The sequence below is a fragment of the Xiphias gladius genome, chromosome 17, assembly GCF_016859285.1.
Source record: "Xiphias gladius isolate SHS-SW01 ecotype Sanya breed wild chromosome 17, ASM1685928v1, whole genome shotgun sequence".
In the NCBI taxonomy this organism is placed as follows: domain Eukaryota; kingdom Metazoa; phylum Chordata; class Actinopteri; order Istiophoriformes; family Xiphiidae; genus Xiphias; species Xiphias gladius.
In genome coordinates this window covers 16,970,737-16,998,566 of record NC_053416.1, presented here as the reverse complement: position 1 = coordinate 16,998,566, position 27,830 = coordinate 16,970,737, and the positions used below count along the sequence as shown (strand labels likewise).

Here is a 27,830-nt window from a genome sequence, read left to right as displayed (position 1 = left end):
ATGACATCACTGTGAAATAGTGACCAATATAGTAAGGTGGTGTTTTGGTTTCCTCAATGTGACAGTTCCCTCCTATTTCTTTAAAATGACATCCATATCTTGTGGTAACATCACCTTGGTGTATCTTTCATACAAAGTGCATGATAAGTTGATGCAAAATCATACATTTGTTCCCTTGGTGATTGGTTGTCATTATCGTCATCAGACATTTGTGCAAACACGTGAAATTGCTAGATAGAATGCGGTAACTTTTCTTTGAAGCTGTGAGAAATATTTTCAGGCTACAGTGTGTCGTTCTGTCAAATGCAACAGTGAGACAGTAGGGGGGAATATGTTTCTTTCAGTCTTCAAATACTAAGTGTGTGGATGCTTGACAATGAAATACTCCTTTAAGGGAAGCAGAAAGGGAAGGCAAACACAAGAACTGAGGTATTCAAGCTTTAATCTTCTACCAACAAAGGGTCCAACAGACCGAAAGCATCAAACTGTGGTTTGTCTCAAAGGGCCACACTTGTGATGATTTTGACTCAGTTGATTGCATGGACACACGCGGAAAGCCACAATCTTCTAGGGTGATAAGAAAGTAGAAATCAGGAGCCGAAATCAGCACTTCTTAGAGAAATTCAATAGGAGAAAATTTACTTTCACCGACAGAAAGTAGAAGTGCAAGAAGTGAATACATTACCCACATATGTATGAGGAGATCTCTCTCTCTCATGTTTCATATATAAGTGTAAAAAAAATCTCAAGCACTCTCAAGCAAGCTCCCACCGTCCACCGCACCTATGATGAAACCGATGTCAGCTCCACCCCAGCCCACGCTGACCGGTACCTACAGTATTTCCACTGTGGGCGGGTCCACTGCTCGTTGGCTTTAGGACCCAGTGGCTCCTCCAGTGAGGCAGGCAGCGGCTCGGCTCTCAGACTGAAGCAGACAAAGGCGAGGGGAGAGACGGCGTGCTTCTATCCTGCAGCATCGACTCACACGCTTCCATCCGCTCCGCACACACACTCCCTTCACTCCGCAAGCAGCGACGCAGGTGAGTCTGCTACTGGGTGGGGATGATCCACAGACCTTTTCTGATAAAGGGAGACGTTGAGTTGGAATGGTGTGGACTCGGGAATGGGCGAATTGAGATGACATTGTATTTCTGTGTGGAAGGCAGGATTTTAGGTTTTCAGGTCTGCGTTTGAGCAGGTGGATTGTGAGAAGGTGTGCGCATACCCCCTCCCCCTTTTTTTTTTCTCCCGAGGAAAAACTTGCATTTTATGCCGCTGCTCCCTGCCATGTGGCCACACTCATCTATCTTAAATGAGAAGTGTAGTATCATGAAACTTTTCTTCTTCCCGTTGTGACTGTGATTTAAAACCAGCTCTGCGTGGCATGCTGCGATAGATAGACGTTGTAGGTGGATCGGCGTTGATGGGGATGACTGCGGAGTCGCAATGTGGTGCTGGTTTGTCAGGAGTGTGCAGTCGTCGGTGTGTTGTGTGGGTGGCTCAGTCAGGAGAACAGAACCAGCCAAAATATCAGTGATGCCACACAATGTTACTGCAGTGCTGCTTAATGTTTGGGTCTGGATTTAATTTGGAAAAATGCATGCATTTTGCTGTGGCAGTGATTTTCTTGCAGCTATTGATAAGTCTGCAGTGTTATCAATCAACCATAAAGAGAGATGATCATGATGTAAAGTGTGTCATGTCGCATAGCTCATTACTGGAAATCTTTGATGGTCCTCTGGCTCTGAGGAAAATCTTCACTGAGAAGGAATACTTTATGGACTGGTGCTGGAGAACAAGCCAGCTGCTCCTCCAAAAAGCAGCAGCAGTGATGGTGATGTCACTCTGAAGGCAGGCACCCTGTTTGAGACAATGGACTGTCCTAGTTGATGCTCCACTGGGGAAGGGTCACAGTTAGCTCTGCCCATTAGTGCAGCAGATGGGCTTGAAACCTGGCCTTTGTCAGCTGAGGAGCAGACATTCTACAGAAGTCCCACCCCTATCAGTGTGCCTGTCATAAAACCCCAGTCAGCAGCAGCACAACCAGGGGTTAGCTGAGGATTGGAGGGCCCCACCACATGGATGGGTGGCGGCAGCATGTCTCTCTTCCGTTTTATAATGGCCTATGTTTGTCAATATGATTGTCTGTACAGTACTATACATGCACAAGTAACACATAGGGCTTTAAACCATGGAGGATAATGAAGAAAGATTCAGTGAGCAAATGAGCATTATTAGACAATATTCAATTCAATGGTTTCCATGCATGAAACAATGGTGAAAGAGGCAATAAAGGTTACAGCAGATTTTTAAAGTATATATTTTCCTTATTGATTAATCAGATGATTATTTTCCAGATTACTTGACTAGTCAATAAAATATCAGAGAAGAAATGAAGTGTCTGTTATAATTTCCCAGAGAGCATGGTGATGTCTTCAGATGCCTTATTTTGTCAGACAAACAGACCAAAAACCTAAAGATATTCAAGTTTACACTGATATAAAACAGAGAAAAGAACAAATCGTCCTGTCGGAGGAGCTGAAAAATTGCTGGACAAATGAGTGCAACAATTAATTGATTATCAAAATAGGTACCTGTCAATTTATATGGACTAATTGATTATGCACTAATAGTTTAAGCTGTACACAAAGCCATGAACAGTGTTCTGTTATGTATACATCAGACAAAAGCCTCCCAGCCATGCGAAACAAGAAGTGAAACAACTTAGTTTTCAAATTTTACAAAAACAATAACACAATTTTTTATGTTAATATCAATATGATTCATTTCCACTCAGTCGATGAATGATAATACTGATTGACGGTGTGGTAGAAAATTGTTACAAAACTGTGCAAAATTGAAACATTTTTTCGTCAGTGACAGAATATGCGAAATTGTGACGTTTCAGACCCGAAACATCAACCTTGTCTCGTTTTAAAACATGTTTTTTTAAGTATCCTAAAAGACACAGTCTGTGTGGGTTGTTAGTAAGCCACTTAGATTTGAGTGGTGTTCAAAGAGCTGTGACCTTTCAGTAAATATTGTGTGGTCCTGCAGGCTGATCAAGACATATAAGAGAAGAACAAGTGACACGCCACCTTTGCCTTATTCTGACATGTTATTTCTGCTTGTGAATTTGTAGAGATAACTGCATGAATAAGGAGCTCATGTCAATGAAGCAGGGCTTTAAACTGGGCACAGATAACATCCTCTTTTTATGTGGGTGTGTGTCGGTGTTTTTATGGGTATTTAACAGTTTTCAATTTTAAATATATGGCTCAATGAGTTTTTGTTGCGTTTAAGGACTGAGTTGTAGTCTTCAGATGGAAGGTTAACAGGAAAAGACCAGTCTTTAAATGTGAAAGCTGCTCCAGCCTTATGCCAGTCCATGTCATAGCATAAGTGGTTTATTGTTTAATGGTTTAACAGGTGCATCATTTGCATAATTCCCAAGAACATTCAAATCCCCACTATTCTTGGAGAAAAAAAGGTTGACATTTTGTTTTTAAATAATAAAAGCTTCAACTAAGATTCAAATCCAGTCATAATGTAAAACATAAATTTCAGTAGAAATCCAGGATAACACTTAAACTCCCTTACTGTAACACTGTCTCCATTTAAATATTAAACACTCCTGAGAATCCATTATTTCTACTGAACGGCGTACATGTACTACAGCCATAACTGAGATCTTAAACCCTTCGGTGTATTACAGATCACAAGGTTTTGAAAGGTAGTATTGTACACAGAGCTTAGTCTTGCATCAAATATTGTTATAGATTCTGATACCCATACCCAGGATTTCTGTGTTCTAAAAATCACATAATTTTAAGCAATGAGACAACAATTTGTAACTTTGACCATGTGATATTGAATACTTATATTACTTGTAAAAATACTAACATATTGGTATGAAAACATTATTATGATTATATTGATTATGTCAAACATCCCTCATATGAATTGTGCCGCTACCCGGCAGTCAGGTTTTGGATGACACACACATACATATACATTTAAAAAGATCACCTTTACCACATTGTAGGTTATCACTTAGATCCCAGATTGATCACATTGGACACATAATTATTAGCTCATATTCTTTCATTGCTTCCCTGTGATTTTTGGGGCTTAATTGATTTCAGATGTGTAAACCAACAATCAAGTAGATACCAAATGCTCTATCAAAGGATGATTTTACAGACGGTGCCCTTGAACTATATTAGCTGGCCATGTGCCAGTTACTGATTCATCTGACTAAGTGAGACAGCAGTTCACAGGTGTATGTAGGCGGAATACAGAAGAAGTGACAGAGACATGACATATATGTGCTATAAGCCTCACACAGCAGTTTAGCCAAAGCCGATGAGACACTGGATTGTAACCCTACTTTAATTCATGAATTGAATTTTTTGATCCACAGCAGGGTGGGTCCAAGCCATTTATGGATATGTTCTGTATAACAATAAATCCACCTTTTTTAATGTGCAATTTCTTTACAGTTTAACAAACTATAACCTTACAGTGTTTTTATAATATTCTTATCATTAAATCTTTGCCAAAAAAACCCCCAGTTAATTTAATTTTCTTTCACCTCCTGACAGAAAGTAGAAGTGCCTCATACAGTACCCACATATGTATCATGAGATCCCTAAGAGGCTCTCTCATCTTCCATCCATAACTGTAAATAATCTCCCCCTATAAATCATGCAAGCCTCTATTGTCCATGTACCTTTTGGTGCGACTGATGTCAGCTCCACCCCATCCCACGCTGACTGGTACCTATGGTATTTCCACGGTGGGCGGGTCCCCTACTCATTGGCTTTAGGACCCAGTGGCTCCTCCTTTGGCAAAATGATTGTTTCATTCATTGTCTACCTTTATGCAGATGAAACCATTACCATCATGGCAGATTTGTGCATATGGTATTTAAGTACAAAATCACAGAATTTTGGTGTCTCCTCTGCTTTTGAAAAGAAATGAAAATAAATGTCTGTTTGTACTAAACACTCATAATGATTATAAGGGTGAGTAATTAATGTCCTCAGGGGCACAACATTTTTTTTTTTTTTTTTTTTGGTCAATGATAGCAATATGGTCATAATATACTATAGATTAGAATGGGTAATCAGACATAATATGCTTGTTTCTAATGGCTACTTTACCAGGAGCTGTATTTGCTTTGTGATAAATTACACACATTGTTTTCTCCCTTTTCCTAGACTCTTCGGAGCTGGTCACCACCACCGCACATTTGTCCGGATCATCACAACTTTCAGTCATCATGGAGCTAGATTTTGGACATTTTGACGAGCGAGACAAGGCATCCCGTACCCCACGGGGCGGGCGCTTGAATGGACTCCCCAGCCCTACCCACAGCGCCCACTGCAGCTTCTACCGCACACGCACTCTGCAGACCCTCACCAGTGAGAAGAAAGCCAAAAAGGTGCGCTTCTACCGCAATGGAGATCGCTACTTCAAGGGCATTGTGTACGCTGTGGCCAATGACCGATTTCGCACCTTTGACTCCCTCCTGGCTGACCTCACACGCTCGCTCTCCGACCACATCAACTTGCCACAGGGTGTCCGCTTCATCTTCACTATTGATGGCTCACGTAAGATCACCACCTTGGATGAGCTAGAGGAAGGTAAGCGTTTGTTTTAGCAGGACCCACCAAGCACTTGTTCTATCTGATTTAATACATCTCCTTCATGGGATGCTGGGTCATTTGGATTATCAGTTTATTTGTTCCCCAGTAGAGTTGCAGTAGCAAGATCAAACTGGGACATAATAGGCCACCGTGTTAAAGAAGATCAAGTCAGTTTCTGTGCTGACAAGATTTAGAAGCAAAACACATACAGTTTTCTGAGATTAGAAGTCTTATGTGTTTGGTCTAGACTCCTGTATTCCCTCATATGATGTAGCAACTTCTAATCTGAAGAATTAATTTAGGGCAGTTGAGTGACATGGTCACTTTTCTAAACTGTTGGCCTTTTGTAAGTTTCAGTTTCATTCTTTAAAAGTGAAACCCTTTTTTTTTTTTTTTTTTTTTTTTTTTTTCTGACTTAAATGCAAAGTAGACAAAACAAATTTGACGAAACATATTGAAAGTTTATATAAAAAAAACGAAATCTTTAAACACGCACATTCGCAAAACATTTCTTGGCATGTTCTATCCCAAGCTACTCATATTAAATTGTATTTCATGGTTCAGTTTTTGAAGATTTTCTGCTGAAAGCAGGTCTTCCGCCATGGTCTTAATGGGGCTTAGTGGTCTCAGTTTTAGGATATTTTAGCTTAGACTCTCAGAATGGTTCATACTGAGCTGTAAAGGCAGCTCTCTGCAGCTCAGCATGGGATAAATGAGTCTTTAATGGACAGCTTTAGGATCTAATTCTTAAAAGAAACCTCCAGTCACAATATGGAATGGAGTTCTTACTGTCAAGCATCTCTATCAGTATTCATAGTGACAATGGGTGGAAATCCCAATCAACCATTTTGGTATTTTATTTATAAAAATAAAAACACTGATTCAGTGGTCAAGCTATTTTAAATCATGACATATTTCATACTCTTACTGCTTGGGAAGCTGATCGGTATTACCAGCTTCACGAGCAGCTGCCATCATGGCTGTTGGTGTTTGATATAGTCTATATTTGGCATTGGTGGGCTGATCAGAACAAGAAGTGATTACAGATTCTTGTTGTGTAAGTTGCCAAAGATGATTTGGAAACCTCCCTGGTAATTGAATGAAGTGTTTTCCCAGCACCCAACAGGATGATCCATGCACTGGCCTGCTTAGGGGAAAGCCATGTATCAGTGAAACCTTTGCTCAGATGCAGCAACATAAAGCATGTATTTAAGAAGTTCATAACACTGATGCTGAAGTTATTTTTCTAGAGGACAACAAAATTCATTGAATTCAGTTTGACCTTGGCAAATCCTGAGTCATTTTAAACAATCAGATGTTTCTCAGGAATAATTTCAAGATCTAATTAAATGACCCAACTTTAAGTCCTGATCTACTTGCTTGAAAACATTACTTTTACGAGGAGTGTTAGACAGAGTGAGTTTGGGGTAAAGCTAGAAGGTCAATTGGAGCTTAATTTGTCCCAAACCGGGTGATCATTTCTGCTACTTGAGCTGCTTAGGAAAGATAGGTGTGTGTGTGTGTGTGTGTGTGTGTGTGTGTGTGTGTGTGTGTGTGTGTGTGTGTGTGTGTGTGTGTGTGTGCGTGTGCGCGCGCGTGCGTCTGCGCATCTCTGTCTGTGTGTGTGTGTGTGTGTGTGTGTGTGTGTGTGTGTGTGTGTGTGTGTGTGTGTGTGTGTGGTGAGTGCAGTAAAGAAGGGGCTGCACAGTAAGCACTGTGGGGGGTGGTGGTGGTGGGGCATTTCATTGTGCTTCCTCTTGTGGGCTATAATTAATTGCTCAATCTCTTCTGCACAGTGTAATCCTGTTTTGTGCCTTTTGTCTTTGCCGTAATTTCTCCACATTTGGCCTAATTGTTGCCTTCTGGATTCCCCTTTTGCCTAAATGTCTCTTTATCTCTCTCCGCCTGCAGCATTTTGTCTTTACTTTAGCTCCCCTCCCTCACTAAGCAACAGCAAAATCTGCTGTAAAAACTGGAACTCAATAAATGACAATGAAAATGGAAGATTATTTAGAGAGTTGGAGGTAGGATGGGCCAATTTAGGAAAAGTAGATTTGTGATGAGGCTGTTTTTTTTTTTTTTTTTAAATTGGTAAAAGTATGCTTGGTCCCTATTTGACTGAAATCCCCCAACAATGAAATCAGTCAGGCTTTATCTGGAAGGATGCTGGAGGTTGTCGTAATCTAAATCTAACCAAGCCAAGGGAAACATGTTTTAAATTCTAAACAAAATTAATCTTTGAAGTATGAAGACATACCTCTACTTTATTGTCATTACCGTCAGTGTGCGGGGAAATGCAGGTTTTATTGGACTGATCTGTCCTGTGGTCTCATGGGAGATCCTTGAAGTTTTAGCTCTTCGTATTTTTCCTTCAACACCAGACAAAGACATGCAAGTGCGAGTTACTATGCATAATAATTCATGATCACAAAATAACACCATATATTTCTGGTGTCATTTGTTCATCATGGAATCATTTAATGAAATGCACTCATTGTATACATATTTTTAGACTCTAAAATAGCTAATATGAAACGCTGAGTTTGTTTCAGTTCTCAGAAGAGATTTTGTAGATTATTTTGTAGAATATTTTTCCAAATCACAAAAGACACATATTCCCATTGATCCCAGTGGTATCCATCCAACCAGATACTGTAATTTAGGTTTTGAGTTATCCAATCCTGAGACTCAAGCTGCTACCTCAATAGACTGGGGTTGAATGGAATTTAAGATCAAAAATAACATTTGAAAAAAACTTGCTAGCAACATGTCTTTCAAGAAACAGTCTGGAAAGCATTGCTGTGAACCATTTTCATTCTCTGCAACATCAGCAAATAAAACTGACACCATCTGCAGTATGCACTATGTTTTTCTACAGGGTAAAAGGATTTTTAGTTGTAACATTAGATCAATATGAGATGAAATCCAAGACGTAAAAGCCTAGAGATAATTTCTCCCACTGGTCTTGACATCTCACAATTTGAGTTCATGCATGCTCAAATGTTTCCGTGTGAATACCTCTGGGATTCTCAGGTGTCAGAGTTAAATAGCTGAATGTGTTACAACACCCTAACCCATTTTTTTTTTTTTTTTTTTTTTTAATTTATTGTTATTTTTTTGCCATCACAGGGGAAAGCTATGTTTGTGCATCAGAGAACTTCTACAAGAAGGTTGACTACACAAAGAATGTCAACCCTAACTGGTCCGTGAATGTAAAGGCCTCAGCAAGCCAGAAGAACATGCAGTCCTTAGCTGCCAAGGCTGCAAGCGAGCCCAGAGAGACCAAGGACTTTATTCGACCCAAACTTGTGACGGTGATGCGCAGTGGTGTGAAGCCACGCAAAGCTGTGCGCGTCCTGCTCAACAAGAAAACAGCGCACTCCTTCGAGCAGGTCCTCACTGACATCACAGAGGCCATTAAACTTGAAAGTGGTGTGGTCAAGAGGATCTACACACTTGACGGCAAGCAGGTATGTCTCGCTTTCAGCCACTGGCCAGTTTACATCACACTCTCAGGTAAAGGCAGTCGAAAACCTCAGGGAATTGGGTCAAAATATGTATATTAAAAACTTTAACCATCTAAATTCAAATACACCATGCTGTCTTTTTGTGTTTTGCTGAACGCAGGATAGGATCCTTCTATTCTAGGATTACCTGGAATAAAGGTGGTATAGAACATAATGTAAGGAAAGCTACATAATAGGAAAATCTGTGGTCTGGACTGAGGACAGTTTGTCATTCATACATCCACCCACACCCAGGCAGTTATCATCAAGATCAAAGGAAAGCAGGAAACCAAATGATTTGCTTTGAAATGCAAAAAAAAAGTTGGTATAGCACAAAATATCCCCTCCTACCCTCAGTCAACGATGACACGGCAGGTCCATGAGAACCTTGAGCATCCATGAGAACAACCTGTGTACACAATGACCTTCATTGTCTACAGTCTTTATTCTGACTTTCAATCTGACACAACATATTCCCCTGTCTTGTGGCTCAGGTCATTAGTATCCTGTCCACTGGCCTTTGTTGTGGAGTTAGTTTTTAGGCCACTGGTATTTTTGAGTCCATCTGTGATTGTGAAGCTCAAAAGTCCTGGGAAATTCTTTCTTCAACCCATTATGGTATTTTACAAAGGGCCAAGCCCTGTGTTGTTGTGTTTGATCATTTTGTCCCCTTTGTGACTGTATCTAGGATGTTGCATATTGGTATTCTAGTAAAGGGTGAGAATATGGATTTAGAAAACCTATATTTTTAACATAACATACACACCAAAACTAATATCAACTAAACTTAATTTACTCTGGTAACTTGCTCAGAACACATCTGAGGTTGAGGGTAAAACATTTTTCAAAAAAAGAATAGGCTTCCTGTCATCGGACAGTCCTAGAGACAGTCCATCTGTCAAAGACGTGGGCACATCTGGTTTGCCAGCATAAATTCCCCCTGAGAGATGATGCTTATGTTGTTGAGGTTTGAAATACAGAGATGTCTTGTTCCATGAAACAGAAGCCACAGAATAAAGTGTCCTTAGCACCCCAGCAAAGAACTGGCTCAGCGTGGGCAGTAAAGACATGCAATCACATCAAACCTCTGTTATATACACTAAAGTGTGAGATTAAAGGTAATATGGTGTCTCCTGAATTAAAAAAATAAAATAAAAAATAAAATAAAATTACGATCAAGGTTTTGATTTCATTACTAGCAAAAATTGCATATTGACCTTATTGGCAACACTGGCAATTGTCAACATTTAAGCTGCACATCTGAGATTCCTTATTTCACAGGAAATACTGAAACACACATCCTAGTGTGCATTTTAATAGCTAACTAGGTCCACCCTGGTTGGCTAGTTAGTAGTGCTACGTAATTTATATATATTTTTCATTTCTGGGATTCCTACATAACTTTCTCTTTGACTCTGACTTAGGTCCAGTTTTGAGATAAATATTCTCCATATGGATAGTATATAGCCTCAGTCAATCTGGAGGTACTTCCTTTACATCTGTAAAGGCAAGAAAACACTCTCACATGCTTTGCTTTTAACACAATTAATAGCCGATTTGAAAGACTGCATCCAATAGTTGTCTTGTCAAAAGTCATATAAGCTGTGCCACAGTTCCACACTGACATAATAAAGTACATTCATTTCTTGTATAGGCTAGTACTTCCAATACAAGTTTACCATGAAGATTAGCAGAATATATAGTGTATAGAACTAATATGTGGAATGGAATTTGGACACAGCTATAAAATCAGCTGGAACAAAAGCACAAGAATGGTGAAAGCTAATGAAATTATCTGTATGACGCACACAATAAGCTTTAACTTTGGCTAAGAGTCGATCCCAGGGGAAGACTATTGTTTCTTCAACAAACGGGCTAAGCTAAAAGGACATAATGTTTTATTCATGTTTGCGCTTTAATGGAGCAAATTTGAGGGACAACCACAGCCACCATGCAGGGTCACCTGCCCAGAAGGTTGTGGAAAGGTCTGTGAGATGAACTGTCTACTATATGGCTTGTATCAACATGTGTGCTACTTAATAAAAGTAATGAATAAAATTTGAGTGGGTGGTGTGGTCCAACAAGAAAGTTTGGATTAGTGTGCAGTGTCAAAATCTGTTCATATTTTTTTTTCTCTGCAGTAGGGAGTGAACTTTTGCAGATAAATACAGGCACTGAACTATCTTTTCTTAATGATTTAGAAACTCACGTCTGTCACACCTGTAATTTGCTGCATAGATCAAATACCTGTGTTTTCCAGACTATTGTGAATCACAGTAAATTAACAGAGGCGTGGATGAGGAGCAAGCATGAAAGCATGTGTGGATATGCATGTGGACATCTGTTCCTCAGTCCTCTCTTTGATATGGTTAAATGTTCACTAATCCTTGTGTGGGGACCTTTTTTTTTCTCTATTATTCATTACAGATTGACTGAGAATCGTGCCCTGCTGAGCTCCTTTAGGTGTTGTACTTCTTTTTTTCCCTCTGTATTAATAAAGCCCAAATCACATGTGTCTTGGAGGAGGGGAGGTGCACTGAAATGATAGATGAGGGAATTTGATTTTAATGCGCTCTCCCTGGGGTGCAGTCTGGTTTCCCCAGGTCCTATGCTGGTTTTCCTACAGAAACACTGGCTCAGATGTTTGGAGATTGTTGTCACCTTATGGGATATTGCAGTTGTTGTTATATTTTTGTGTATTTATCTTTTTGGTCAGGCTATGGTTAGGTTTGATTCTTCTTCTTCTTCATGTCTTGCTAAGAATTTTTTGCCATGCTATGCATTTTTAATGATGATGTGTTTTCACAAAATGAAATTAATATCCACCATGTGGTAGCTGTCCCAATCAGAGCATATTGATTCTGTTGTCATCACTGTAGATATAGATTAATTATTTCATAATTAATGACTACCGATTTCTGACTCATGCCTGGGAACTCCCAGTTTCATTGCAATGCACAGAAATAATGAGAAATGCTGCACACATTATTGCGGTGTCTTTGTGTGCAGAGGCACACTGCAGCTGCTCTGTGGTGGAGGTGATATGGTAGAAGCAATATTGATGCAGTGCCCGCCCCTCCCTGACTCTGCGCTGATCCTCTTCTTCCCATTCCATTGCGATAGCTGCTGGGACTGGTTGCTAGGAGACCACATCCCAGGCACAAAGAGAGCCCAGCTGGTGTGGACCGGTCTGTCAGATACCACATCCTGTAGTGGGTGTGAGAGTTTACTATCAATGCAAGCCTTTGGTTTTAAAAAAACACATGTCATGTTTATTTTTACCTGTATACATTCCATCATTGGGTGTGAATTAGAAGCATGATGGACTATACTGTAGTGTGTGGGCATATGTGTAGTTTTGAAAGATTTGTTTGTAATTGACTAAAAGGTGGCTCAGGTTGAGTTCTCTAGCATTTTTAAAATGGCTACTATTCATGCTTTATTTTCCTCTTCTCCTGAGTGCTGTGTAGACTCTAAAGACAGGCTGCCCACCCCTCTTTGTCAGTTTTGTGAACAAAATCACTCCCATTTTCCCCTCAAATGCTTGTGCTTTTCACTTCAATCAGAAAGGGTGGGGCCAGTGGATTCAGGAGTCATTTTCCATTCTCAGAGCAAATTAGGATCATTTTATTTTTGCTGATGGGGAGTAATTATTGCCTGTGCCCCCCCCCAAAAAGTACATTTCTTGATTTGTCCTCACTGCTTCTAAATCCTACATTAAATCAGAGAGTGTTTATTTAATTGCTGGCAGCCATTTTGTATTCATTCCTCTTTGATAGAGGTGTTTGCATAGGAGAATAGTTCTGATTTGCATTTAAGCTCCAGTACTTGTTCATCTGAATTGCACTTTGGGAAGGTTTTCATCTAATGGATGCCAAATGAAAATATCATTTTTGAAATATATCTACGGTACATTGTGTTGCTGTGCGAGTTGTCCTTATGAATTACCTTGACGTGTCTGCAGGATTGCAGAGGGCTCTTTAAACCAGGACAGAACAATGGGCACTCAAATCCGTTAGAGTTAAGGTTTCCATTTAAGTCCTTTTTTTTAAAAATTAAAAAAATGTCAACAAAGAGCTAAAGAAGAAAAGAAATTGATGCTTCAGGCATGCTTCAGGCACAAGGTCACACTGTTATTGTCAGAGAACAAAAGATTCCAATTCGCTTTAAAAGTTAATACCTTATGGTAAGAAATTATTCACTGAAAAGGAGACGGATACAGGCATAGGTTCAGGGCTTCTTAACGACTAAAATATATCCGCTAATAAGGAAGAAAAGCCTGCTTTTCCCTGGTTATCAGTGCTCTTGCAGTCTGCCTGCTTTGCCATGCTGCAGAAGCAGTTGTCATGGCAATAAGCTCTGCTGTGATGGATTCAGTTTGTGACAATGGCTGCAATACGCTGAATGTGCTCTTTACGTTGGGTCTTACCTGCCTGCTCTGTGTTCCTCAACCGTCAACACAACTCACCACAGCCACATATCACTCCCACATGCATGCCCACACATTGACACAAAGCATTCAACAGTAGAGAGGTAGAGGTAGACAATCAGGCTGATAGAAGGGCGTGGTCCCCATGATGAAGCATCTTGAGCAGGCATTGAAGCCTGTATCCGTCTTCTGTGCCTGAATCCCCTCACAGCCCCTCGTTCCTGCACTAACACCGCATCAACAAGGGAGCATGACCTGGGGGGTAGGAGGGAAGCACAGTTTCATAATGCTAAGGCCACATCAGTCAGCCAAATGGAAAGCCTGCTTCCTCGGGATTGGCGAGGGGTGGGGTTAAAACAACATCAGACACCAGCTGGTCCCCATGACTGTGCGGATATCGCTATCTAACTGCCGCATCTGTGCTCCAAATGCATCTGGAGCACCTACTGTAGCACACACACTGTGCTGGTGCACCAAGGTCACAGACAGGTCAGAAAGGCAACTGGCTATAAAAATCATTGTTAGAGAGAGATGAATCCCTGCAAAGTGTTGTTGATGCTCAAATATTGGCTTTCTTTATATTTTCATTTACTGCATCTGATTTTTCTCTGGCAATTATACTGTATCCATCTACTTAGCTGTTGATACAAAAGTTGACAACCTTCATATGATTTTTTTTTTTTAGTGTTTTTGTGTTGTCTGTGATACACTGATCTGAAATGGACAAAATGGAGACACTGTGTGTGTTTTTGGAGGAATATTCCACTCAGTGCAGATGCGCCAATATTGATCAGGTCTGTGTGCCTAGAGTGAAGGAAATAGTGTGGGAGTTTCCCCATGGGTTGCAAAGCAAGGTCTAACTGGCTCTTTTTCAGCCATTATCTTTTCTATATTTCAGTTTCCTCTCACATAGGTCAGTAATGCTGAGACTACACTATATGATATTTAATGAAAACTGATTTGCTCACATTGTGATTTGTTTTGTCCTTTTTTGCCATTCTACTTTGCTCAATCTTGTGTTAAGTGCTCTGCCTTACACCTAACCCAGGCTCATATTCTGTGCTAACAAAAAAAGAGAGCACAGTAAAATAGAAAAATGCTGCAGTGTACACCACCACTAAAGACTTATTTATTTTGTTTTTAAATACAACAGTAGCATTTCCAGCTGATTTCTATGGAGGAATAAGATTGATTCTACTGACTGGCCATTTGCTAACTCATTTAACACTGATGGTAAGTCTTTACTCTTTGTCAGATAATTACAGATTAGATGAGCCACCCAGGTCACAAAAGGAAGTCAAAATGGCATAAAGCAGAATTAAATAGCTTGACATCTGCACAGAGATAAATTAACATGGCAGTATGGAGTCAGAGAGTAATCTGACCTGGGACTCACCAGCCACTTTCATTTCTGCTCTAGCTGTGATGCTGAAAGGATGAGCTGAAGTAAGACAGGCCAGCTGTGTGTAGAAGACAAAAGACACCTGAGCTTTGTTTAAAGATGTTTGCTGCTGCTTTACACAAAAGCAGAAAAATAATTTTAGTTGCACCTGACATGATTTCTGTCACAAATATATATATCAATCCACATATTAGACAGAAAACTTGAGGCATCGCTCAGCCCAGATTATAATGACTGTTGTTGTTCAAACTCTGGCTGGCTGTGGTTGTGGTACTCTACATGTTGTTCTGATTAGAGTTTTCTCGTTTATAGTGAAATGTTAACTCTCTTCAAGCAAAAGAGTAGGATAATGGTTATATTACTGTTATCTTTTTTGCAACATGTCTTATTTGGTCATATTTTATGATGCTGGAGAAAATGGGTATCATCGTATAGTACATTTATTATATAAACGTTCATAGAAGTGATACTGTACGTTGTGCTGAATGTCTCTGTTGTCTCAAATAACTTGTTACCTTGCAGTTTGATGAATGAATAGTACATAAAATGTGAAAAATATCACATCTCACAGCTGAGGTAATTGGCAGACGTTTTCTGTTTGTTTTTTTTTGTTTGTTTTTTTTCAGAAATGAAAAAAATATCAATTAGCACCACAGAGACAAACTAAAGAAATTACACTAACTTGTCAACTACTATCTTCTCAACTAGAAGAGCAGAATTACAGCTCACTCAATTTAAATAATTACCATGTGTAACACGTCGGTAGCCTGTTGATGATTGGTCAGAGTCTGTCTAAAGAAACTCTGAATAATTCAGTTGTTGTAGTTGGTGGATCCCTGTGTAGCTGCTGGTTGCGTAGGTAATTTTGGGTTTTTTTTGTTTTTTTTTGTTCATGTGGTCCTGACAGCTGGTGAGGCAGAGATTAGGGATGGGCTTGGGGCTTGGTGGGACAGGGGGTGGAAAGCACCTGGAGTCTGGAAGGAGCCAGTTTCTCAGAAAACCCCACTCGCCTTCTTCCAATAAGCACATAAATGAATATATACACACTGATTCTAATGCGTTCATTGCATGTGCAGTACGTAAATATGCAGTATAACATCTGGTAATCTAAATTGAATGGCGTCATGTCATGTCATATTGTCCTTCTCCTAGATATTATTGCCAGCTGGCTCTGGTTAATGCAGCTGACTGACCTTTTCAAATTGAGAGAGGATGCTTCTTAACCTATATCCAAATGTTCCCAAGCTGGCATGCCCTTTCCTTACTGCAGCCATGTTTCAAAGAGACTCTGACATTTTACTTGCGATCTGATTGCTTGCAAAGCAAAGCGGTTTGCCACAGTATTTCTATCAACTGTAGATAGATGTCAAAATTCATTGAGGATTACAGGAACCCGTGATTGGCATCCCACGTGAGAGGAAAAACAATACCTGATGATAATGTTATTAATCAGAAGTTTGCGTACATGCGGGCCAGGTTTGGGTGATTGTTAGATAGTCTGCAGGACATTTGATACACACTGTATATGAAATGTTTGTGGCCATAGAGGACTGGTCAGAGATTTGCATTGTAACAGTACAGATAATATGGATCTAAAGTGTAGGGAACTGGATTGGTAGAATTCATAAGCAAGATTTAGTATTTTTGCTAAGGACTCGTAAGAAGGGTGGATGCTTTCTTTATAAATGGGAATTAACCCCGGTTATTCGCGGGTAATCTGCTGATCTGGAGACACCTAAACTTACAATACAGTTCAAAGTGTGAGTTATTTTCCTTCTGTTTCAGTCCCAGATATGAGAAAGGAAAACATTATGGGGTTTGAAAGCAAACAATGCATCAAGTTCCCTAAAATCCAGATTTCTGATCATTTTTAATGTGTAAATCACCCATGCAACATCTTTGTTTTGCGGTATTTATATTTAAATGTCCTCTTAGGTCAGTGCTTGGAAACATTGACTGTCCAGAAATAAACTAGTACTGCCTGTTTGGCAATCAGAAACCAACAGAGAGAACTGAATCTCCATTTCTAATGGAGATTCTGCTAAGAGAGATTAAGGTAGCAGTCTGTTGGATAAACACTTTATCCTTTTAATCAGCTCTGTTCTTAAAAGCTATTAAAACATGGACTAGTCTCTACCCTCTCGCCCCATTCCGGCCCATTTCCGTCACCTCTCCTCCACTCGCCAGTCTTGGGGGAAAAAGAGCCCTTCCTAATGCTTCCATCTTATGATTAACTTCCACGTGCTGCACAACAGTTTAACCTAATGAAAGTAACATGTATCTAATCTCTTGATAATAAACACAGAAGAAAACCCAAATGTGCAGCCTGTAAATTAGCCTTTGCTGAAAAACCAATTAGACTTTGATCCCGGGAGCCAAAGCACCATCTCTGTACCTCAGTGGGGATCTGCTAGGCCTGTATCCGGGGAATCTTGTGGAACACGGAGAGGGTACAGCTGTTGGATGCCACGCCACCGAGTCACCACCGCACACTTTTAGCTTGTCTAGCAGGACAGAGAACCAACATGGCAGCTGCTGGGGTGTGGTGTTCCCAAATTATCTGCAGCTCATACTTTGGATGTGTTTCACAAAGCACCATGATCACAAACCATGATGCATCTTGACTATTCTGGCAAACCTCCCAACAAAGGATCATCTTTTAAGAGATGGATCGCTCAGAGAAACCTACAGATTTAGTCTGTGAGAGTCTCTGTTTTTAGGAATGTAAGCAAAGCCCAAAAATTAGGCCTGCTAAAAAAGTCAGAGCCACGCATCTGTTAGTTCGTATGTCTTGAGCCAATAATTGGAGAAATTTCAACAGGTGTTGAAAAGGCAAACTGAAATGAGCAAATGACGTATGCAACAGGAAGGCAAAAAAACAAAAACAAAAAAAACTAACAGCCAAGGGGAAACACAGCTTTAAGCTTGAATGGCTTTAATAGGCATGCCTTAGCTGTATAAAGGAGAGCAGAGGAGAAGGTGTGGCCCAAAGACATCTGTCCGCTAAGTAGGCCATATTGTGTCAACAGCTGCTATAGAGTGAAAGGTCCCTGGGGAAGGAAGTTGAATCATTTAAACATTACAGCAAAGTTGAACATTATCCTCTGTTTGGGTTTTTTTTTTTTTTTTGTGCCATTTGTGTGTGTGTGTGTGTGTGTGTGTGTGTGTGTGTGTGTGTTGTTACATGCACCAACTGTAGCTAAAGGCATGTTAACATGACAAGTAAAAGACAAAGGCGGCCTACTACTACACCTGAAGCTGACTTAAATCCTTCTGCTGGCTGACAACCACAACCTTATTTTTACACAGTGAATTCATACACATAAGGTTGTGTGTTTACAGAGTTTTTTTTTTTTTTTTTTTTTTAAACTAAATGGAGTCAGTATCTAAAACTTTCATTTCTGTCATCAAACCTGTGAGTACATCATCCATGGAGCTTCCTCTGCACGGCCATCTGCAATTCTTCATGCTGTAAATGTCTATATGGATAAAAAAATTTAATTAGTCCTGAATCATTTCAAATTCACATCATTAAATTATGAATAATAACAGCATGAATATAATCAGATGGATATGAACAGATAATTCCTTCTTGGAAATGACTCTTGGTTTCTGTAACTCTGAGTAAGGAGTGTAAAGGCATCAATTAGCATTTAAAACACTGAAATCTTTAGCCATGCTAACGGCATCTGTCCGTTGCTTTGGTTCAGACTGAAATATCTCAATAACTATTTGATGGATTTCCATGAAGGTTTGTACAGGCACATCCAGTCAACTGATGATGAATTCCAATGACTTTGGTGATCAACTGACTTCCTCTCTAGCGCCACAACATCTGTGGTGGTGGACTGATTGCCATGAAATTTGGTGAAACCAGTACATATTCTCCACAGGATGTTATAACTTTGGTGATCCTTTAACTTTGATCTAGTACCATCATCAGGTTACTCTAATTTGTCTAATACTTAATTGAAAAAGTAATGACTTTCCCATGAGCCTCAGTTGTACTTTGTGTTTAGTGCTAAACAATCAAACGTTAACATGCTAACGCACAAAACTGAGGTGGTGAAAGTGGTAAACATTATAGTTGCTTAGCATCAGCATGTTAGCATTGTTATTCTAAGCATGTTTGCATGCTGATGTTAGCTCAAAGCACTGCTGCGGCTAAGTAAAGCCTCACAGACCCGCCAGCATGTAGACTCTTTGTCTTGTTATGACACCAGTTGATGGCAGATTATTAAGGGTCTCAAGAATTCTGTCTTCTGGCATCATAGGTTACCTGCCTTCAAGATTTCTTTGGTGATGACGATGTCTTCATTGCATGTGGACCAGAAAAATTCCGCTATGCCCAGGATGACTTCTCCCTGGATGAGAACGGTGAGCATAACAGCTTTAGTCTGTATTTTACATCATAGAATACAACAAGCAGAGGCTAATAACAGTATATTTACTGTACATAAAACACATTTTGTCAGACAGTCAACTGCACATCTTGTGCAATATTATTGTAAAACCATGGAAAACATGGAGGATGAGCTGTATAATAATTAGTCGTAACGTGCAGTAGTAACAACCAAAAGACAGTTAATCATTTTAGCAGTGAAAAGATTTATAAATCATATAACTGCAAATGATACGCACAAATTTCTTCACATACTTCTGCACCATTTATGTTATTTTTTGAAGGAAGTCTATTAAATTGTAGAGTATGTCAAACAGTTGACCATTTTATTGAATAGTAATCTGATGCTGTTTTGTCCCTCCATGGCTGTTCACAGGTGTAAATACTTATGCTTTTGTATTTGAAGTTGACATTATTGATTTTAATGATAGTTGTTAATGGACTGCATCCTGAGGAATTTTGGCTCATGTTTTTACCGTAAGTCACTGAAAGTGCAAACTATACAGTACATTGAATTAAATTTATATACTAATGTTATGGTTGTATTTGTCATGAGATTTAAATTTGTGCAGTCACAGAGGGTTAGTTTTCCCAATATTTGGGACTCTCACTGTATTGATGAGACTTTCTTACTCTGAAATCCCATCCCTTCTGTTTAAACATAATACTATGAGATACACCTGATTATTAGATATTTAGAATAGGGATTTTAGAAAATAAGGGAGGGAAACTTGAAGGCTTAGAAAAATCCTTAACACTCAATTTAAGATAAATTCAGTGTTTCTGGAATTCTACCCCTGGTCTCCAGCATTGCACTTGATTACAAAAAATGTATCATGTATTGTGTATATATAAAATAAAAATGTCCACATACAGTGGAGTGAGGGCTAAATAGTTCCTGGGGTGTCATTTAATATGCCAGTTTCCCATTAGGGACTCTTTAGATTTACCATATTGGATTTTTTCTGTAAAAGAAGTTATGTTCACATACATAGCCTATGTGCGTGTTTATTGTGAGGAGAAAAATTATGTATGTGAGAGGGAGGCCAACAAAAGAGAGGAAGTCAGAGAGAGAAGTCTGTTATCTACAGCTGGCAGCAGGGAGAGGAAAAGGTAGAGATGAAGAGCCATTAATCTGTCCGGTGACAGGTTTAGGCCAGGTGATCTGTTGGTGCTGATACTGCTGAGAGGTCGAGGAGAGAAAATGTGAAACCAATCCTCCTACTGGGTCCTTCTGCTCCCCGCAGACATGGAAACCCTATTTTAAACGGCCTACTTCCACCTAATGCCCCTCCTCAATACATTCAGTATCATATAAATGTCTTTTAATCTTTACGCAGCACTGATACAGTACAGGGCTGATTTGTCATCATGTTCCCTCCATCCCTTCTCTTCTCCTTCCTTCCTTGTCAGATCATGTCGGATGGAGATGCCAGTTCATTTATAATGATCTTGGTCCTTTCCTTTCAGCATGCCCCCCCATGGAACCAAAGCTAAATTGTTTCATTCCATCTATAATAACCTTGGGGCAATCCAAAATAAAATGGCTGACGGTCCAAGAATCCAGACATCACTCAGGAGGCCTCAGTGGAGTAGAGGAGGAGAGAGCCCTGTCTGTTATACATCACATTACATTACGACAACTGTGTATCCATAACACTTATGACCCTGGATGATTTATGGTCAAATCCTGATGTTTTGGATGGCAATTCTGATATAATAAATAATATGATGAATAATAGTTAAGATTCTATATATGCAAAAATCTGAGACAGATACAATGAAATGTTTTCTCTGTATTAGTGGTACTTTTTCTAGGCAGGAGATGAACTTTGAATTTATTTTTCTCTTTTCTTCTGTTACTGGTTTTAAGCTTGGTTTGGCAGAATTACCAAAATAGATTTAAATCCCCTGTGGTTATTATTCACACTCATTATGTTAAATGCAAGAATATGCAGATGGCCATGCAGACAGAGAGGAGCACGTGTGCACCAGCAACTCTCTTTATGCAGCGACAGCATCAGTTGAAGCTGAGAGGGAATCTGTGTCGATACACTCAGGGCTATTTTGAAACCACTGAGTAGACTAGACAAGCTGCCAGTTTGAAGTATTGTCAAAGGCATGGTGGCACACCTTGCAAACAATAGCACATGAATGTACGTCTGTATCGAGTAGTGTGTGAAGGTTAAGAGAGAGAAGACAGACATGGTGCGATCCCAGGAGACGGAGGGAGGACAGATAGTATAATTAGCATCAAAAGTGGAAAAGAGGGCCAGGGAGGAAAGAGAGAGCTTGACAGTACAAACAGAGGGAAAGATGCAGAGGGAGGAGTAGCCGTGTCTGGAGTCTGTCTACCCTGATTAATACAGTGACCCAGAATATACAACATACATTTTTAAATGATTTATACAATTGCTAACCACTATACATTTACATGAATTTAAAAGCAACAGATATCACTCTTCAATCATGGCCAGTGAATGCAGGAATATAAAGATCAGATAATTTATATTGAAAACCATTTCCAATACCTGAGTTTCTGTACCATTACCAGAATGATACTATGATGATACTTTAAGGATAATAAACATGTTTTTTTTTCTAATAAAAACATTTCATTTAACAAAGGAAGCCAAACCCCTTAAATGTTAAATGTTGTCTAAACACACTCACCCATACAAGGATGTTCACTGTGCCTTCTTGTTTTACATTTTATTTCCACCAATCAATATGACAAGTCAACATGCAGTCATTAAGACTGTTTGCTAAAACATGTTTTTTATTATTGCAGAAGGAAAAGATTTTATTTAAAGTATGCATGCCCCTTTCAAAACATATACCCATTTTATTTTATTTTCAGGGTAGCATCAGAGTCAAAATCATTATTTGAGTGGTCAGTTAATCCAAATGAGAGGAAAATTCCACATTTTATCACTTACCCTTATCTAGTCATGTGGTATCTAGGTAGAGCTTTGACTAGTTTTTTATTATTACATTCATTGTAATATTATTATTACTATTATTACTACTACTACAACTACTACTATTACTGTTACTATTACTTTCATTCATATCAACTCATATTTTGGACAGAGCTACACCACTGCACATGAGCACATGCAGCTCACCCATTCAGTTTGGAGAAAAAGTGATGATTTCTAACTTTCTCTGTGCTTTTTTCAGAATGCAGGGTGATGAAGGGACCCAAAGCTCAGCGTGGTTCAGCAAAGAGTCCTGGTCCGATCAAGCGCAGCAAGTCTCCTGCTGAGTCGAGTGAGCCCATTATTATCTTACCTGCACTGTAACGCTTCCTGTTTAACCTAGAGAAGAAACTGACCTTGCATTGTTCTATAAATTAAAACAGAGAGCTGGTGGAAAATAGAACTAAGCTAATGCTGTTGCAGGAAATGAACTCAAATACAACATAAAATATGAAAGCAGAGTGATGTGGTGATCAGCTCCTGGGGTTGTGGTCTTAGACACTAAATCCCAAACAGATCCAGTGGTGCTCGTCTGTAGCTGACCTTGACTTCAGACCTTTCTCTCAAGAGAATAGCGGGCATAATGATGGATTTCTCCGTCAGGATTGATTGTGTATGGTAGAAAATATAGCTACAAATACCAGTCAAGCTGTCTCCCAATGGGCAACTTTCAGAGCTGGTAATATAATCTCCATCTTGTTTGGAATTTGAAGAAATGCACAGAGGGACTTAAAATTGTGGTTCCTCTCCGTGTTGTCAAGCTGTGCCTAGAGAGCTGATGTCGGACTGTTTTTTACTGGGGGGTCCAAGCGACATCAGAGCCGTAATCTCACTACAACACCTTCTAAAAACCCTCTAATACATGAGAAGGGGGACAGTATAAATCCAGCCTTTGTTTATCAAGGGTAATCTGATGAGATTATTATAATGTTGGCAATACACATTCTTTTTTTCTAAACCATGAATAAAACATGAAAAGTAAACAAAGACAGTGTAAACAGCTTTTAGCTGTTTGTTTCACAATCGGGGATTTTAACATTTAATAATATTCAGTAGCCAATAGAACATAACAGAGAGACTGGTGCCTGCTCACGCTTGAATCTTTTATGTTAACAGCAGCTTTTAACACTGGAAAACACTGCTATACCTCTCTTACTATGCTGTCTGAGTTTATCCAGCTGCACCTTTAGTTGACTGAACAGTTGGTGCAAAAAATCCAATCGGGTGCATGCATGACAAGAAAAGCTGTTTTCTTTAACATTAGAAAACAAAAACACTCAGAGAGATAGCAAATTCTTTTTCCTATGTTTCACATAACAGGTTCAAATTATGCAGTTGTTAGATGTTAGATGTGTTAGATATTTTAAACTAATAATTCTCCTGCTGATTATTGCTATATACCATGATGGCAAACCCACATAGAGTTTTTTCTCTGAAAGCCTGTGAGGTAAATGCAGAGAGATGATGCTCTCACCGTTGGCAGTGGGGTGGCAGCAGGTAGTCCACAGTTCATGTTTCACGCCACTGTACGCGGTAGGTGTTGGGTGGTGGTGGGGTCTCCAGCACTGCAGGTTCCCTCGGTCCTTCAGCGGTCTTGAATATTTTATTGATCATCGATGGGGGATGCCTGGTCTTTAAGACAGCAGATGATTGGCCAACATGCTGGGGAGGCAGTAAACTGTTGAGCATTAACCAACTCTGTATTACCTGAGGGGTCAGCAGAGAGATAATGGGGTCGTAGAGGAGGAAATGTATGTGACTTGCCTATTTTAACTGGGATTAGTATTTACTAATTCCAGAAACATTTTCCAAATGTTATGTTTCTTCATGTTCTACACCTATTGCTGTTGGTGTGTGTGATGCTGAAACCAATCTTTTTGGACCTTAGATTTAAAAAAAACAAAAAACAAAAAAACAACTTTATTGTCCACCTTTGTTTGCACGATTGTAGAAATTCATCTTCAGCTTGCATGACAACATCAGATTTACATCATACATCACAAAAACGATAAGTAAAAAACATCTAAATACAGTAATTAGATGAGACTTAGTAATTCGTTCCTTGCTTTTTTGCGAGTTTGTGCAACTGCTTTATCATGGTGATGCCTTAACATATAAATTAAAAGCTGTAAAACTAAAAAAAACCATATAAAGCCAACTATATTCATCTATTTATTGCCTGTTTCAGTTTAAACCTTACCCAGCATGAATTTAGGGACTATCTACACAGAGCCTGCATAACACAACAAAAAGTTTGATTATTTTATTTAATACTGGGATTACTATTTAAATAGAGATATCTCGACAGATTTGAGGATCTGCCAGAGAATCTGTTTACGTTATATTACTGAAATTCTACCTACTTAATCGAACATGAAAAAACTACTGTACTAAAAGTACTGTATATTGCCATCTGCATGCTTCTCTTGTCTCTAGTTGGTTAACAGCTTCTATGTAGGCCTTTTATTGGCAAACAGCTCAGCAATAGGTTTTGCATATGCCTTGAAGTGCACAATCACATTATACAGCAAAGTATATCAGTCTAAAATATATGTCTGATTTACAGTGCAGTTAACCTGCTTACCTGCACATTCTTCAGCTTCGGGCATCGAAAAAACCAGCCAGTCTTAGGTGGCACCGGGTTTAATGAGTTGAGTGCATTGAAAATGTGTTTGGCATGATCCTGGAATGAAAGCCCACATTTAAACACAGTGATCTTCAATTTAACATCACCATGCTGGAATGAATTTTCTACAGAGGATGAATAAATCTCTCAAATGCAGAAATCAAAGGACAAAACCTAGATGGTGTGGGCAACTTTGCTGATATATAGAGAAAGGGTTACTCTGCCCCTATTTGGTCTCTAAATGAAACAACTACCCTGTAGGAGATCTGCTCATGTTTAGATATACCGATTTTAAGATCCCAAGATAATAAGATGTGTAATTTTTCTGTTTTGTATGGGTTTGTCCTTTAAAGTGTTTAAACAGCTTGTTAAAGTCTACATTTGTGAGTCTGTTTATCTGTCTGAGTGGTGAAATGAAGCCAGTGGCATTAAGTTGTATAACAATAAAGCTTTATCCACATTGCGTTTTCAACACTCATTGGCGCAAATTTACACTGGCCATCTGTCTCATAGTCCTTTTTAAATTCTTTTCTTCTCTTACGGACAAAAAACTCTTTTTAAATCACTTAAAAGACACAACTACACCACATCGCACCGCTCTTAGATATAAATACAATGTTCCACTCAGAGGGCATCCTAGCAACGTGGCAGGACGCAGAGTGAGTGAATAAAATGTCATCTAACAAACAGCTCGTAGAAAACGTCCCTCTACACTGTAGCCAAATGAGGCCACAGTTTAGGAATGACTTTTCTTCAGAGCCAAGGAAAGAGGTTCAGGCCTCTCTTGCACACTTTCTAATCCACTACTCTGCTTACCTCTTTTTGTCCCGTTTCCCTCCTCCTCTCCTATCGCTCCCTCTTTTTCCTCCCCTCTCTTCTCTGAACTGTGGGCTCTCTCAGCCAACGGGACGGGCTCCAGCAGCCAGCTCTCCACCCCGATTTCTAAGCATTCCCCCACCTCCACCCCCACCAGTCCAGGCCTCAACAACAAGCAGAAGGTACTTGGACATCTCTCCCTCTCCTGCCCTTTCATCTTGTTGCCCTGTTTTTCTCCAAATGCGTCATTTTATGCCCTTAACTGTGAATACATACGTGATTTTTGCTCCGCCTTTTTTCCCCAGGATCTCTACCTGCCCTTATCTCTGGATGATGATGACTCTCTCGGCGAATCGATGTAGACTGTCCTCCTGCAGCCTGCCTCCTTTTTGGCCTGAAACACAGAAGTTTTTATACCTCTGCTGCTTTCCACCTTCACTCACAGTGCCACCTGTTGTCTAGGAGAACCACTCTTTGTGTCTTTTTAAGGCCTTAGCCACCAGGGCTATGACACCATTTGCTGCTTGAGAATAACACAAACTTTTTTTTAAAATGAGTTTCGACCACTTTGTAACAATCAGCTCACTCATGCTCAGACATGTTTTTAGGTGGAGGTTAGCCACTATTTCTCAAAAGGGGTACACAGTTCACTGACCCACAGACTTCACTGTGTAAAAATTTCACTTTGGTCTCAGACATTTTGTTGAATGATGCACACTGACTTTAATATTTCAGTCACAGAATTCCAAGCAGCAAATGGATATTTTTAGGGGTGTTAGTCAGAACTGACTCAACTTTTGTATCACTTGTATTTGTGACGTTCCTCCATGTTCTCCTGTCCTTCTGCCCTACGGTTAATGGTGTGAAAGGTAATGGTTCCTTGTCAGAGGAAGTCTGCTAAGCCACAGAAAGTCTTTTTAACCCGCTGTAAATACTGTGTATAGCTATCCATCATAACATCTCTGCCCAATGTCCATTGCTGTGCTTCCATAACGTCACTAAAGTATCTGTCTAACATTTGCTCAACATAATACAGGGTATGGTCAAAGTAAAGAGGCAACCAAAATGAAGTCCCACCACAGAGGGTGAGGATGTGCGGGATGCAGCTCCTGACTGAAGAGGATTATTGGTCAGAAGCTCAAGCCTCCTCGATGTGAATTCATGTTCTCAACTGAATTTATATGAGAAATTATAAAGCCACAATTGTGTAAAATGATGCTATTTAAACCACCATAAACATGGAGGCTTCAAAATCCATATGTTGGCAATAATTGGAATTCATCTTGTCCAATCAGACACAAGGCAGAGAAAAAGCATCTCACATGGCCCTCACGGGAAATCTTCATGTTGGTGTTTCCTCTATTTTGACCCTCTACATAGACAGTAGGCTATACATGGTATATACTCTCTGTGTTTTAGATCCTCACAAACTGCAGTGCATGATATTGGTGAATGATTATGAAACTTTGGACATGTAAAAAGCTGATTTGAAGGACCTAACCGTGCATAAAACAACCAAAGGAAAAACAATTAGACCCTTTTTAAAAAAAAAAAGAAAAAAAAAAGGAAAAAAAAAGAAGAAAAAAAGAAAAAAGCCAACACACATACAGCATACAGTTTTATTGAACCAACTCTAAATAATTCCCTTTTAGGCCACTTTATCACTACTTCACCACAAATAGTGGTGTTGTTTATAGTTCAGTGTGTGAAATTCAAAGATAAATAAAGGTCTCAAAGCCAAAGTATGATTTTAGATGAAGACTTATAGAAAGGGGAAAAATATGTAATTTTATTAGTTGTAAAATTCTTTAAATATTCTGGAGGAAGCACACCTGGAAATTTACGCATGTTACTTAACACACCAAAATAATGTCAAGGTTAAATCATGCTCTTCTGAGGGAATTAGTGTTGTCAGGGCGCTAAACTTTATTGGGATTTCTCCAATTTTGCATGGCTCAGCGTAGTTATCAGATACAAGGGAGATGAAAACATAACGGTTGTCTAAATCCATGTGTGG

General features: G+C 39.5%; 1 protein-coding gene across 3 annotated transcripts; it reads left to right on the top strand.

Annotated features, from left to right (window-relative positions):
* Window positions 1-851: 851 nt before the first annotated feature.
* On the top strand, window positions 852-27,407 carry LOC120802940 (neuronal migration protein doublecortin-like). Of its 3 annotated transcripts, XM_040151127.1 has the most exons (7): window positions 856-1,040; window positions 5,223-5,648; window positions 8,781-9,121; window positions 19,263-19,365; window positions 22,574-22,663; window positions 25,898-25,995; window positions 26,119-27,407. In XM_040151127.1, exons 2-7 carry the CDS (start codon window positions 5,285-5,287, stop codon window positions 26,173-26,175), a joined length of 1,053 nt encoding a protein of 350 aa, XP_040007061.1. In that variant the 5' UTR covers window positions 856-1,040; window positions 5,223-5,284; the 3' UTR covers window positions 26,176-27,407. The 3 variants fall into 3 exon arrangements, with proteins under 3 accessions (XP_040007060.1, XP_040007062.1, XP_040007061.1); XM_040151126.1 differs by lacking the exons at window positions 22,574-22,663; window positions 25,898-25,995; window positions 26,119-27,407 and adding an exon at window positions 20,804-21,091 and having other exon boundaries at window positions 852-1,040; XM_040151128.1 differs by lacking the exons at window positions 22,574-22,663; window positions 25,898-25,995; window positions 26,119-27,407 and adding an exon at window positions 20,861-21,091 and having other exon boundaries at window positions 854-1,040.
* The last annotated feature ends 423 nt before the right edge of the window (window positions 27,408-27,830 follow it).